The following is a 14286-nucleotide window of genomic DNA, read 5'->3' on the forward strand; positions in this document are numbered from 1 at the left end:
TACTATTGTAGGCCTCAAAGTAGTTACCAATAGTTTTCAAATATAACATTCAAAATATAGTCAAACATTCAGGCACAAAAGAAAACCAGACACCATGTACAAATAGAAAAATCAACCATGAAGAGAATCATATTTATTTAAATCACAATTATTTTTTCCAGCATTATCAAATGTAGAATATAATATGGACCTATTAAGAAAAAAAAAAGCCAGGGTCCTAGAAACCAAGAAAAAGTATAACTGAAAAAGAAGCAATAGATATTCTATAACCAAACAAAATTATAAAATTAAGACATCAGACATTAGTGGATGGGCTTAATAATAGCTGAAAATATTAGTGAAGAGGAAGTCAAGAGAGATTAAAGCCCAGAGAGATACAGAGAAAAGAGAGAAGGTTAAAACAATCCCTAGAGAACAAAGTAAGGCTAAAAAAGACAAATCTAGCATATATTTAGTTGGGAGTCCCAAATACAAGATGAAGATAGATGAAAAAACATATCATGTTCCTAAAAGAAAAAACCTATATGAAAGAAAATAGGGCAGAAAAATTAGTTGAGAGACAATGGCTAGATAGTTTCCCGAATCTAAAAATCTAAAAGAGATCCTGAAATTGAATAACTATTTAAAATCCCCACATGGATATACTATAGCAAAGCTTTAGAAAATTTGAGAGAAAGATAAAAGCAGCTAGGAAATTTAGGACAGATTATTTCTAAAAGGACAACAGTTGGACCTGCAAGAACAAGGAAGAAAGTGGTAGACTGATAGCTTCAATATGTTGAAGGAAAATAACTGCCAATCTAGAATTCCAGACCTCATGGTAATATTATTCAAGAAATAAATGAATAAAGACCTTGACAAACAAAAACCAAGAATGACAGTAAGAAATGTAAAAGGATAAACTTGATTATATTAAAACTAAGAAACTGTTCTTCATCAAAAGTGACCATAAGCAAATGCAAAATAAAACAAAAAGTATAACCTAAGGATTAGTGGGATTCCTAAGAGTTAATATGAAAAAATGAAATAGCACATATAACCAAGGGATTAGTGCAATAACTGAAAGTTAACATAGAAAGACCCAAAAGAAAAACCCTGGGTATAATTTGTGTCCAGGTGTGGCAGCTGAGACAGGAGGATCACAGGTTTGAGGCCAGCCTCTGCAACTTTGCAAGGCCCTACTTCAAAATAACAAATGAAATAGGGCTGGGGGTGTAACTCAGAGCCCGGATGTCCCTGGGTTCAATCTCCAGCACCCCACCCCCCAGCAGCTTACAAACAACTCTTTGGATTTGTATCTTTAAGAAATCAAATATATATAAATTAAAAACAACTTTTTTTTTTGAGACAGTATCTCATTATATTGTCCAGGCTGACAAACTCCTGAGCTCAAGAGATCCTCCTACCTCAGTCTATGTAGTAGCTAGAACAGGTGTGCACTTCAAAATAACCTTTTTCTACCAACTTGTTCAGAAGATATAAAACAAGTCATATTTAATAAACCCTCCCTCCATCAGGAGATTTTCAGAGTAGATTTCAATTAGATTTTGTCTAGGATTATACTAAGAGATATAAATTACCTGAAAGTTATATGGCAATGTATATTACTTTTAAATAGTAACTCTTCTTGTATTCATACATAATAGTTTTGATAAGACAAAATTATAAAATTCTAAGAATTAGGGCTGAAAGAGGCTCTAACAATTGCTAGTCTTTGGACTAGAACCTCTAACGTATAGTTTTTCGTTTTAATTTCTGAACTCTACTTGCTATGTAGTATGTTTGACGATTAAAAAAAAAAAAATACATTGAGCTAGGTGTGGTGGAGTGTGCCTATGGTCCCAGCTACTATGGAGGCTGAGGCAGGGGTTTTGTTAATTTGAGGGCAACCTGTGTCACTTAGCAGAACATCCCCGTCTCTTATCAGAGAGATATAACTGTCAATGAAACTTGCTCAGTAAGACATGACCAACATATACAGACTTGTTATACTTTCAAGTCAAAAGTAAAGAACCTATTAGGCCTTTTGAAAAAACCTGAAGAACAACAACTTGTGTTTCTCCTTTATGTAGTATTTTGGGAATCAGGAAACCCTTGGGTGGGAATGATACATTTACTCTAACCTCCTAATTTCACATATAAAATGATTGCAGATTAAAATGTCTAATTAATCATGAAAGGGGGAAAGTTATCTTTCTGACATATATTAATTTAGCCAATGTACTGTTTCTAGAAACAATCTTGTAAACTGGCATATATAAACAATTTAAATCTGTGCAACACAATCTCAAGTAGACTATTTTCACCAATGACAAAAAATACTTCACATTATAAACATAATAATTTTCTTTAAGTCTTTTTTTATTTAGAGATTTTTCTGGTAAGGAGATATACCATAAGAAAGCAATTTCACTGGCAGTGAGGTATGTATATAACGCTACCAAAATACTCCTTAATTGTTTTTAACTTTATTTACATATGAAGAAAAGTATCAATGCATATCCTCAGTTGAATATTAGCCAAACTACATGAAATTAAATGAAATGGTGCTTGCATACGAAACTGTTTTTTGTAAAGGAATCTAATTTCAGATAAAAATAAGTTGTTTTTAGAAATAATTTAGAAGAAAAGTCACAATTTATCATGACCAAGACACCTGCACCAGATTGTCCATTCCTCACAGCACATTTATTTCAGTAATTCCGTTATGTCGGTTCTTAGCATGAGCATAGTGTTACACAATTTTCGTACATATAATCACATCCAAAACAAGTTCTAAAATTTAAATTGTAAACATTCTCATCATATGTAGAAATATTTTAATTGGTGTATTAAGTTTTGCTAACTGATCAAATTTGGAAGATAATATAAATGAGAAAGCCTATTCTAAATTGTGTAGTGAGCACTGTTTATTACATTTCTACAATGTTAAATAAAGTAAGAGGCAAACCTGTCTTGTAAGCATGTCAAATTTCAGGTAAAACATTAAAAAGAAACAAATCTGTTAACAAAAGGATGTCTTGCAATAAAGAACATTAGATTTTTAAAATCTATTATGATACAAAAATGTAAAGGGTAAATAGCATCTTTGTTGACAAAGTAGGAGGTAGCATGGATGCACCACTTTATTGTCTGAGAAATGCAACTGGAGTAAAGAATATTTCCTTACCACAAATAATTTCCAGGACTATGTACATATTTCTTTTAGAAATACTTGTTTAAACAAATCTCCCTCCACTTTTTAGTATAAAAAAAACCGTTTCGTGTGATTTTTAAAAAACACTTACACAACTAGATAGAATAGTACTCTGCCCTATTTGAGTGAACAGTCTCAAACTATGAAGTACATGATATTTAATGCCCTAAGTTGAGTAAATTTAGTTAGCAGTTCCTGGTATTATACAAAACACTAAATACATACAAACAAAATATAATATCTTATTTTTCTATGCAAGTCTTGTGGGGAATAAACAGAGCCTTGATTCTGGTAACACTGCAGAAAACATAATTTTCCAATAAGTCTGTCTATACATATCCATGTGCAACAGTTTATAAATGGCTGCTTACATGTAAGATCTTTTATTGAGTGAACAGTTAACCAACAAAAACTTAGTAAATCTTAAAAACACATCTCCCACCCTATATAAAATATATAGACTACTTACTGTTTTTAAGTATTCAATTTGCTCTGATGTCACTGTAACTCAATTTTCCCCATTTTCCTGCTTTAGTATTTATAAACAGATAACTTAACGTGGCTTACAAAAAGAAAGACAATTTCAAATTTACATCCAATTCAAATATGCTATTTAAAAGGAATCCCGGTTCTATGAAGCTGCTTCTGCCATTAATAGAGAAAATGAAGTTTCTGTAATGGAAGCAGGCTTTTTAAGTAGTGATGTGACTTCCACCATGCCAGCTCCAGTCCGTGGAAGATTAGCGTTCACAATGTGTCGTTGTAAGTGCTTAATCCAGTCCTCCTGAACAGACAAAGGTCCTCGAAAGACTAAGCCACAAAACCTATAGAAGAAGTTGGTAACAGTTCTCTTAATATAACCAATTCCTTTTATTTAAAACTAATTCACATAAAATCCATAAAACATAAGAAATAAACTTTACCACATACTATAGATAGCACTTGTCTGAAAGTTTCTAAATAAAGCTGGTGATTCACTACACTATCAAAACTACTAATTCCTATGTTTAGTAACAGCTATAATAAACTCCATTAATTTTATAGATGCAGGTACATTATTTAGGTTAAATTAACAGTTCTAATACCTATACATCTCATGTCTAAGAATATTTCTGTGTGAGTGTATGGAAGGAAGTATAGATAAAGGGAAAGAAAAATATATTCCCAATAAGCAGAAATTTAAGAGTAAATAATGAAACTGTATCAAATTAATTCAAATAAACAAAACACAACAACTAAAAGCTACCTTTATAAATAACAGAGGTTCTTGGCTACTGTATAAAATTTGATTCATTAATTATTGAAGAACATTATAGCATAAGTAAAAGACTTCAAGCCTGTCTTCAAAAGTCCATTTAAAATTTGAGTGTTTGAGAATGTACTGTGCCACAAATTAAGATAACTAATATGTCTCAAAGCAAAATCTGAAGAAACTGATCAGATGTGGCAATATACCTGCATCGGAGAATGTAAACCTCGTCAGCACCATGAGGTAATGTTAGCATTTTCTTCTTGCTTCCAGATCTTGACCTTGATTTCTTTTGCTTACAATCTAAGGCTAAAAAAGAGAAAAGAAAGACTTAACATTCTTTATACATTTTAAAATATACATATGTAGCATATTTTTAGAAGTCAGATCACCTAAATCAAGTCAGAAAGTTTGCATTTATTTCCCTATTTGCTTAGGCATGCACTAACTTGCAGCTGAATCTCTAAAAGCAGCAGTAATGTTATCTGCAACCATTTGTCCTACATGACTTTTTTCAAATAATGCTTTACCATACCAAACTAGAACTGAAAAAAAAATGTAACTAAATAAATGGAAACTACTAAGCTGATCAACAATTATAATAAGGGTCAATCTACTCTTGCTCACTCATATTTTAACATCTGGTTAAATCTCCTTATTTCCAGGAAAATCATTTTAAGATCATTAAAAAACTAAATTTGTTTCTGATTATTACTCTAATAAGTAGGTTTCACATGCTTTAAAAATGAGCAAGGGAACAAAAACAATGTAATAAAATCAATTTTCACAGCAATTCAAGGGGAAAAGCTCAACTTTCATTTTTTAATTCAATCTATATTACATGTATGATCATGCAAATATAAATTTTATTTTACTAGAAAAAATATAAATCCATTATTATCTCACATCAATTAAAGCTGGATTCAGTGTTTGATGCTACCTATTCTTTACATTTTTCATTTTATATTTCTCCAATATTTTATTTTAAAAATTGATTAAGAGAGGGGAGAAAAGATTTTATATTAGGGCAAATAAAAATTTTAATGCTAACTGTTCTTGAAATTCTATTACTTGACTTATAATTTATTCAAAAATCTGATTTAATAAAGAAAAAGATACTTTTTATAGGTTGAAATAGATAGACATAATGTTTTATAAGTCTTTGAATACAGATACTCCATTCCTTTGGCCAAAGGGATGATAGTAATCCAGGCTGCTGCTTGTCAATTAGCAGAAAGAGAAGGTAAGAGTTTATCTCTAGAGATCCAAGGGACAGGGATTCAAATGTAACAGAAGAGTCATTCAAATGGCTTTTCTTCTCTTATTCTGTCATGTGAAATCTCCTGAAAAAATTCTAAGTAAGAGAGAACAGAAACTGGCTCTTCAATGATTCTGTGAACTGAGTTGTTCAAAGTCCAGATTCCAAAAGAACAGATGACACTATTAAAAAACCAGTAAACATAGTTCCTTACAGTAGGCAAGTAGCACTGCTGACAGAAATGCCACACAGAAAATTAATAAACATAAGAAGCCTAAATCTCATTCAAATCATTGGTCTCAGCTTCCTGTTGCCTGTTTAAAAGCAAAATCTAAGACTCACAGTTAAATTTTCTGTTTAGCGTTTAGAACAAGAGTCCACAGTAGTAAGTAAAGAACTACTGGAAGTCAAGTATTAAAGAATGGCTAACTCAAAGCTAAACAAACACAATCTGGAAAAAGAAAAACCTTACAAGGTTTTCACTAGTTATCTCAGTCAAGAGCCTGACACACAGTAGGAACTCAACAAAACTTCTAGGGTAAAAATAAAGCAAAACCCAGTAACTAATCACCGACATTTTGACAGCATATGAATGGGAGTCTGTTCTATTAAGTAACATTCTAATCCAATACCTCTGCAACATTTGTTTAAATATGCTGCTGCAGCCACACATTCTTCACTATTTTAGATAGAATCACTAATAAGTCTAGCTTATGTGTAGAAACTAGGGGTTTCACAACTAGTATGAAAAAAAAGTACCATGTACTTTGTTACCAGTAGCATATTTTCCTGGTTGCTCTGGTAATTTGAATTTAAGTGGATTTTAATGATTGATACACTATTAAGAGTTCAGGTAATTAAAAAGATTAAGTGCCTTCTACACATAAGCTACTTTTTCCACCTATAAGATAAACCATGTACAATCACTGCCTCTGTAATGTGGAGCAGAGCAAGCATTTGGTATATTATGAGATTACAGGTAGAATCTTACTTTGATGAGCTTGCTGGTTGTCAAAATTGCCATACTGTATTCAAACTCCTTTTAAAATGTAAATAAATTACCATAGGATACAAATAGAATACATTAAAAACAACCCTTAAAAACTATGTTCACAGAATGCTAATATTAGGGGTGTAAAGCAAAATGAGGAAGAAGGACAGAAGATGATGATAAAGTATACAAAGAATGTTTATCAATGACAAAACATGTAAGTCACATTTAGATGATACATTTTGAAATGGAACTGGACATGTGTACTCTGAGGTACAGAAATATTTTAGACTTTATAATAGAGTAAAAATAATATCCTTTGACTTTTGATACTATATGGACTTTAACTGAAGTTTTAGGCTTTTGTGAATGATTAGATCTAAAGTTTAAATGAGAATGTCATTGTTTTTGTGATAACAATTTTTTGAAAGTATTATGATCTTGAAAAGCAGAACAACTCTGCCAGCATATGATTGGTTAATTTTTGGTAGCTGTGGCCCTAAGTAAGGTTAGAGAAACTCATACACTGAAAATACTTAAAAACATAAACATAAGGCTTAGAAATTAAAAACTCAAGACCTCTGCCGGGCGTGATGGCGCACGCTTGTAATCCCTGCGCTTGGGAGGCGGAGACAAGAGGATTGCATAGGTTCCAAGCCAGCCTCGCTGGCTTAGGAGACCCTGCTTCCAAATTAAAAAAAAAAAAAAAAAAAGAAAAAAGATATATGAATAGATCTGGGAGTGTAGCCCAGAGGTAGAAGGATTTCCAGAAACCCCAGTACCACCAAAAAAAAAAAAAAAAATTAAACTTGAGTGCCAGTGTATATCTTCATCATTACTTAAAAAATTTCTTAGTCTTGCCGGGCGTGGTGGCGCACGCTTGTAATCCCCGCGCTTGGGAGGCGGAGACAGGAGGATTGCGCAGGTTCGAAGCCAGCCACGCACGTTGGCTTAGGAGACCCTGTTTCCAAATAAAAATGTAAAAAAAATAGGTCTGGGAGTGTAGCCCGGAGGTAGAAGGGCTTCAAGGAACCCCAGTACCACCAAAAAAAAAAAAAAAAAAAAAAAAAAATTCTTAGTCTCTGAAATATACTTTTAGTACATGTTTGAAACATGAATACAATTAGCAGGACAAGTTTTCTTTTCTGATACCAGCTCTAGTCCTGTAATGCTGCCTATACATTTAAAAAAAATCTATAAGGAGCTGAGTAATGTGTTAACATGTACACAAAGAGGATATCTATATGGTAACCACTAAATGAAAAGATGATACACAAATATGTCTGTTATGCAAACACTCTAATTTAACAGTTTTTCATTATATATATAGAGAAAAAAGTTTTATTCTGGGCTATACCAGGAATCCCTAGAATATTAAAGTATTCTATAATTAATATTTAGTATTAGTAAAAGGATTCTATATTTATATCTCTAAAATACTCAATTATAGCATACAAGAGCTCATTAACATTTGTGATAAACAGGCAAAGGTATAACAAAGTTGCTTATGTGAATAATCCAAATAACTTCATTATACAAAGCCTTTCTTCATTGTAGGGTTTTATTTGTACTTATTAGTGTTAAAGAAAGTCCCATACAACTTTTTAATTTCTAAACTATTTTACATCTGATATTGAATCCATATTTAAAATATGCACAAAACTAGATCAGTTTTAGAAATTCTTAAGTTTTCTTCTGACTCTAATTGCTTTTTTTGTATTGAGGATTGAACCCAAGGGCATTCTACCTCCAAGCTATACCCTCAACTTTAGCCGGGCGTGGTGGCGCACGCTTGTAATCCCCGTGCTTGGGAGGCTGAGACAGGAGGATCGCACAGGTTTGAAGCCAGCCTCAGCTACTTAGTGAGGCTTTCAGCAACTTTAGTGAGACCCTGTTTCCAAATAAAAAATATAAAAAAGGTCTGGGAGTATAGCCCAGAGGTAGAAAGCCTCTGGGTTCCACCCCTAGTACCACACACACACACACACACACACACACACACACACACACACACACACACCCTCAACTTTCTCCTCCCTCCTCCTCCCCTTCCCCCTCCCCCAGGGCATTCTACCTCCAAACTTTCCCTTCCTCCTCCCCCCTTTCTCCCCCCTCCCCCTCTCTCTCCCTCTCTGTTACAGGTGGCTGATGATCCTCCTGCCTCAAGCTCTCAAGTACTGGGATTACAAGCATGCACCACCACCCCTGGCTCCCAGCCTCTTATTTTTTATCCTTTTTGAAACAGGGTCTAAGTTGCAGAGGGCCTAAGTAGCTGAGGCTGGCTGTGAACCTGCAATCCTCCTGTCTCAGTCTCCCAAGTACTGGGATTACAAGTGTGAGTCACCATGCCCAACTCCTTTTTTACTTTAAAATGAGGTCTCATGTGTGTGTGTGTGTGTGTGTGTGTGTGTGTGTGTGTGTGTGTGTGTGCGCGCGCAGTGCTGAGGACTGAACCCAAGGGCATTCTACCTTCAAGCTACATCCCCAGCCCAGTTTTTTATTCTTTATTTTGAAACAGGGTCTCATTAAGTTGCAGAAGGCTTCTCTAAGTAGCTGAGGGTTACCGCAAACCTGTGATCCTCCTGTCTCAGCCTCCCAAATTGCTGAGGCTGGTCTTGAACCTGAGACTTTCCTGGCTCAGCCTCCCAATTACTGGAATTATATGTGTGTTTCTTTAGAAAGAAATAAACCAAGCCGGCATGGTGGTGTATATCTGTAATCCCAGTACTTAGGAGGCTTAAGATACGATGATCACAGATTTGAAGCCAGCCTGAGCATATTTAGTGAGGCACTCCGCAACTTGGCGAGATCCCATATCAAAATAAAGAGGGCTGGAGGTGTAGTGTAGAGGTAGAATGTTGTTGGGTTCAACTCCCAGTGTCTGTCTGACACACACATATACATACATGCACATTACACGTACATGAGAATCAATTACTCAAACTTTCCTGAGGTGGCTCTTTAGGGTGGCCGAAAATTGTTCAAAAGTGATCAACTTCGACCACAAGACTGTCAAAAATCTTTGAAGTTATCTGATTTTATGAAAGGTCTAAACTGTATTGGAAATAATTTACTTGTGAGAAAAATGAACTGAGCTGTAAAGACATATACAAATAGTTTTATAATACACAGCTATTTTGATCAAACAGAACCATGAAAGTGATACACAATGAATTCTCAAAAAAAGAACACAATACTGTATGAAACACGTCCCAAACATCAAGCCAGATCAGTGAATAGCATATCATAGGTAATACAGAAATACAAACTCACATCTATTTTTCAAACAATTATTTAGTAGTTATATACAGAGAACAAAAGAAGTGACTTTTTGCTCTAACATTATTAAATAAAATATTTGCCTTTTCCACCTTTCTGCCCATTCAATACAATAATTGCATTGTTTATAATGAATTTCATTTTTTTCTTCACTGTAAAAATGACTTCAGAAAATAAGGATTTCACAAAACATCTGAAACTTCTGTGATACAGAAGCATATCATAACATTTATCACCAAAATCTTATTTGCAACGATCCTCCCCAGCTCAAGTCTTTATTAGTTCCTTTCATCTGTTTCTTCCCTGATTGTTGGCATTTCTAGATGTCTTAGTCCATCATCTGCTGTTTTAACAGAATACCAGGTGGGATAAGTTAGAAATTTGGCTCACAGTTCTGGAAGCTGGGAAGTCCAGGGCATGGGATAAACATCTGGATGAGGCCTTCTTGCTGAGTCATACATGGCAGAGGGAGAGTGAGCATACATAAGACAGAGGAAATTGTACAAACCCATCCTTTTTATCAGAAACCCACTCCTGTGATGCATCATACACTCCCAAAATAACTGCATCAAATCCATTTATGAGGATAGAGCCTTAAGGACCCAATCGCCTCTTAAAGGCCCTATTGTTACAAAGGCAATAGAATTTCAACAAGAACTTTGGAGGAGACAGTCCAAACCACAGAGCTCAATACTGTACCTGACCCCCCACACCTCATGTTTTCTCACATACAAATATATCCATTCTATCCAAATAACCCCACAAGTCTTTTAATTTAAAAGTTCTAGCACCAACTCAAGAGGCCAAAAATTCAAAGTCTCATCAAAATCAGATGTATGTGAGGATCAAGGCACAATTGATCGATCCTAAGGCAAATTTCCTCCACTAAATTAGCCTACAAAGTCAAAATAAGATTTCTACTAAGCCTATAAAGTCAAAGTAAGATTTCTACCTCTAAAATATGATGGTAGGACAGGCATAAGATATACATTTTCATTCCACAAGGGCAAAATAGACAAGAAGAAATAAGTACTTAGCCCTAAGTAATTCCAAAATCTAAAACAGAAGACAACATTAAACCTTAAAACTACAGAATAACCTTTTATGTGCCCCCTGGATACAATGGAGGCAGGGTTGGACCCCGAAAGTCCTAGGCAGCCCCGCTCCCATAGCTTTCCTGGGATCAGTTAGGGCTTCAGCTTTCAAGTTGGAACCTCGTACCTGGTGTTACATGCTAGAGGTACACTCCCAGCATTTGGGAGGCTGAGACAGGAGGATCGCGGTTCACGGACAGCCTCAGCTACTACTTAGTGAGGCCCTTTGCAACTCAGTGAGACTCTGTTTCAAAATAAAGACAAAAAAAATAGGGCTGAGGGTGTAGCTTGGAGGTCGAATGCCCCTGGGTTTCATCCCTAGACCTACCAAAAACCAAACCAAAACAAAACAAACAAACAACAACAACAACAAAAAACTCCTAGGCAATACAAGCTTTTCCTAGCCTGTTCCTCCTGGCTCCTCCAAATTCTTCCATCCTCTACCCTCTACTCATTACCAGTTCCTAAGCTGCTTTCACACTTTCAAATACTTGTTATGGCCAATGAGGGTCTTTGTACTGTATCATAACATGGCAAAAAAGCAAGTAAACACATGGGAAACAAAAAAACTGGGCAAACCAGGCTCTTTATCAGGAATCTTCTCCTTCAATAACTAGCCTATTCCTTCACATAACAGTCACTCAACAGGGTGGGGCCCCAGTGGTAATAATCACCTCTTAAAGATCCCATCTCTTAAACTGTTACAATGGTTAAAATTCAACCTGAATTTTAGAAGGATCATTCAAACCATAGCAATGGTGTACAGTAAAAGCTAACATAATAGATGTTTTCCTATCTAATTGGCATGTGAAAGTTGGGGTAAACAACAGCTATAAGGAAGAGAGTAGACATAGAATAGCACAAATAGGCAAACTACCATTCTATTGCCATTAAAAAGCTGATGGTGAAGGTGTCAGGGGTGAGGTGGAAAGAGGATAATGCACATGTACCAATAGGTACACAAGAGTGAGACAAACTCAATTTTAAATGCTGTCACTAATCCTTTAAGGTTCATATGCCCCAAGCATATAAAAGATCATACAAACAACATATTTTTTCATTGAGGCACAACTGGAAAATATTTTTTAAAGAAATGTGTTAGCTTGTTTAAAACAAGGGTGGGGGGAAGGTGTAGCCATATGTTGAAAAGCTATTCTTATTTTCTAAGCTTACACTTTTCTGTCTATATAAGGTATCACGACACTAGTTTCATGAGTATGTCACTGTGGCCCATGTAGCTGCTCAGGTCCCTATACTTGCTAATGCATTCTAAAAATTATTAGTAATTTTAAGCAACAAAACACTACATATTAATTTTTCACTAGACTCAGCAAATTACGTAGTAGTTCCTGGGTCCTGAGTAGCTAGTACCCTAAATGAGAAGGACTACATGAAGCTCCCACTCTTAAAAACGAGGCCTCCCCAACAGAAAATCTGTTAAATCCTTACTCTCTACAGCAATTTGAAACTGGAAAGAATTACTCCTACTGCTACCAACATGAATTCTTTGCTTACAACTATAGCAACAAAGTCAATCCAATTATTGTTCTAAGATGAGCAGTTTAAGTGGTTTATTATTATGAAAAGCAATGCTCCCCTTCCAATTAGGAATTAAGCATACAGATATACAAATAGTAACTTCAAAAATATTTATTTTCACCATCATCTTCCATGTAAGTTAGCTTTTTGTCACTGTGACCAAAACACTGGTTCAATAAGTGTGGTTATTTACTTTATGATAGTGGTTAGGTAGGTGATGTGTTGCTAAATAACCGACAGAAGTAAATGAAGTCTATCCTTCTAGTAGACAGCATCCAAGTGGATTTATTAACTCTATGATTGCAATCATCCTTCCAGGAACAAGATTTAAACCTTGAGCCATTCTTTCTCTTTATTATTATTCTATCTCTAATTTGCCAAGTCCTACTTACTTCCATAATATTAGCTGTATATCTATTATCCCTTCTGTTCATTTCTAGTAACATTGCCCTGTTATCAGACTCTCCAACAATTTCCTCTTCTTTTACTACTATTTTTTAGCAAATTTTCACATTTTTCTGTATTGATTGTAAGAAATATCCATTTTTAATATCCATTATTTAAAGTTAAATTTTTAGTTCCTTTTAATCTTGGCTGTATTAGAATAACATTCCTGTGAAGTCTATTCTTCTTAAAAACATTTTTATAGGTTAATTGTAACTATGTATAATAATGGGGGTCACTGTGACGTTCACATAAGAAAATTTGATCAATTTCATATATCATTACCTCCCCTTCCTCACCCTCCTCCAGCGCTCATTTCCCCCCTCTACTGACTTCTATTTTTATGAGATCCCTTTTTATTTTTTTTAGTTTCCACATATGAAAAACATAAACCCTTGACTTTTTGAGTCTGGCTTATTCTCTTAACATAAGGCTCTCCAGTTCTATTTATCTTCCTGCAAATGACACAATTTCATTTTTCTTTAAGGCTGAATAAAACCCCACTGTGTGTACATATACCATATTTTCTTTTTCCATCCATCTTTTGGTGGACACTTAGGGCTTTTCTATAGCCTGGCTATTGTGAATTGTCTAACAAACATGAGTATGTATGTATTATTATAGTAAGTTGACTTTAAGTCTTTTAGGAGTGGTATACCTGTTGATCCCCAAATTTCACCCTTTGTGCTTACATTTTGTTTTTTATCTGCTTCTTTTCTTTTGAGTAGGGGGGTAATGATAATGGGGATTGGACCTACCTAGGGGTGGTTCTACCTCTGAGCTACACCAAGTACTGGGATTACAAGTGTGAGCCACCATAGCTGGCTAGTCTTTTTATTTTTGGAACAAGGTCTCACTGAGTTATGAAGGGCCTCACTAAGTAGCTGAGGCTGTCCACAAACCGCAATCCTCCGTTCTCAGACTACCGAATGCTGGGATTACAAGTGTGTACCACCACGCCAGGCTTAGTATTGACTTTTAATGAGTAAGAACATACAGAAGAAGTATTACAGTTTATCACATTCCATTCAGGTATGTGAATGAAAGGGCTTTTATGTATGTATAAATTTGTATATGAGGTCAAGATGTAAAATTAAGTCCCAATAATAATGTTGAAAGCCTGTTATTCTTCCTTCTTTTTAAGAAATAACAGAATAAGTAACAATGAGAAGTTCTGTGCAAATATGCAAACATCTTACAGATATTTTTTGTTTCACAACATTCTACTCTGACTCT

General features: G+C 34.8%; 1 protein-coding gene across 3 annotated transcripts in view; it reads right to left on the reverse strand.

Moving 5' to 3' along the window:
• Window positions 1-3827: 3827 nt before the first annotated feature.
• ZNF644 (zinc finger protein 644) overlaps window positions 3828-14286 on the reverse strand; it is a gene marked incomplete at both ends in the record, with an annotated part of 55178 nt that continues 44719 nt past the window's right edge. For all 3 annotated transcript variants that reach the window (XM_080691748.1, XM_080691747.1, XM_080691746.1), the window contains 2 exons: window positions 3828-4020; window positions 4652-4754. In XM_080691748.1, the coding sequence (XP_080547874.1) occupies window positions 3828-4020; window positions 4652-4754 (296 nt within the window). The remainder of the gene's footprint in view (window positions 4021-4651; window positions 4755-14286) is intronic.

The sequence above is a fragment of the Muscardinus avellanarius genome (assembly GCF_963383645.1).
Source record: "Muscardinus avellanarius genome assembly, chromosome: 3".
In the NCBI taxonomy this organism is placed as follows: Eukaryota; Metazoa; Chordata; class Mammalia; order Rodentia; family Gliridae; genus Muscardinus; species Muscardinus avellanarius.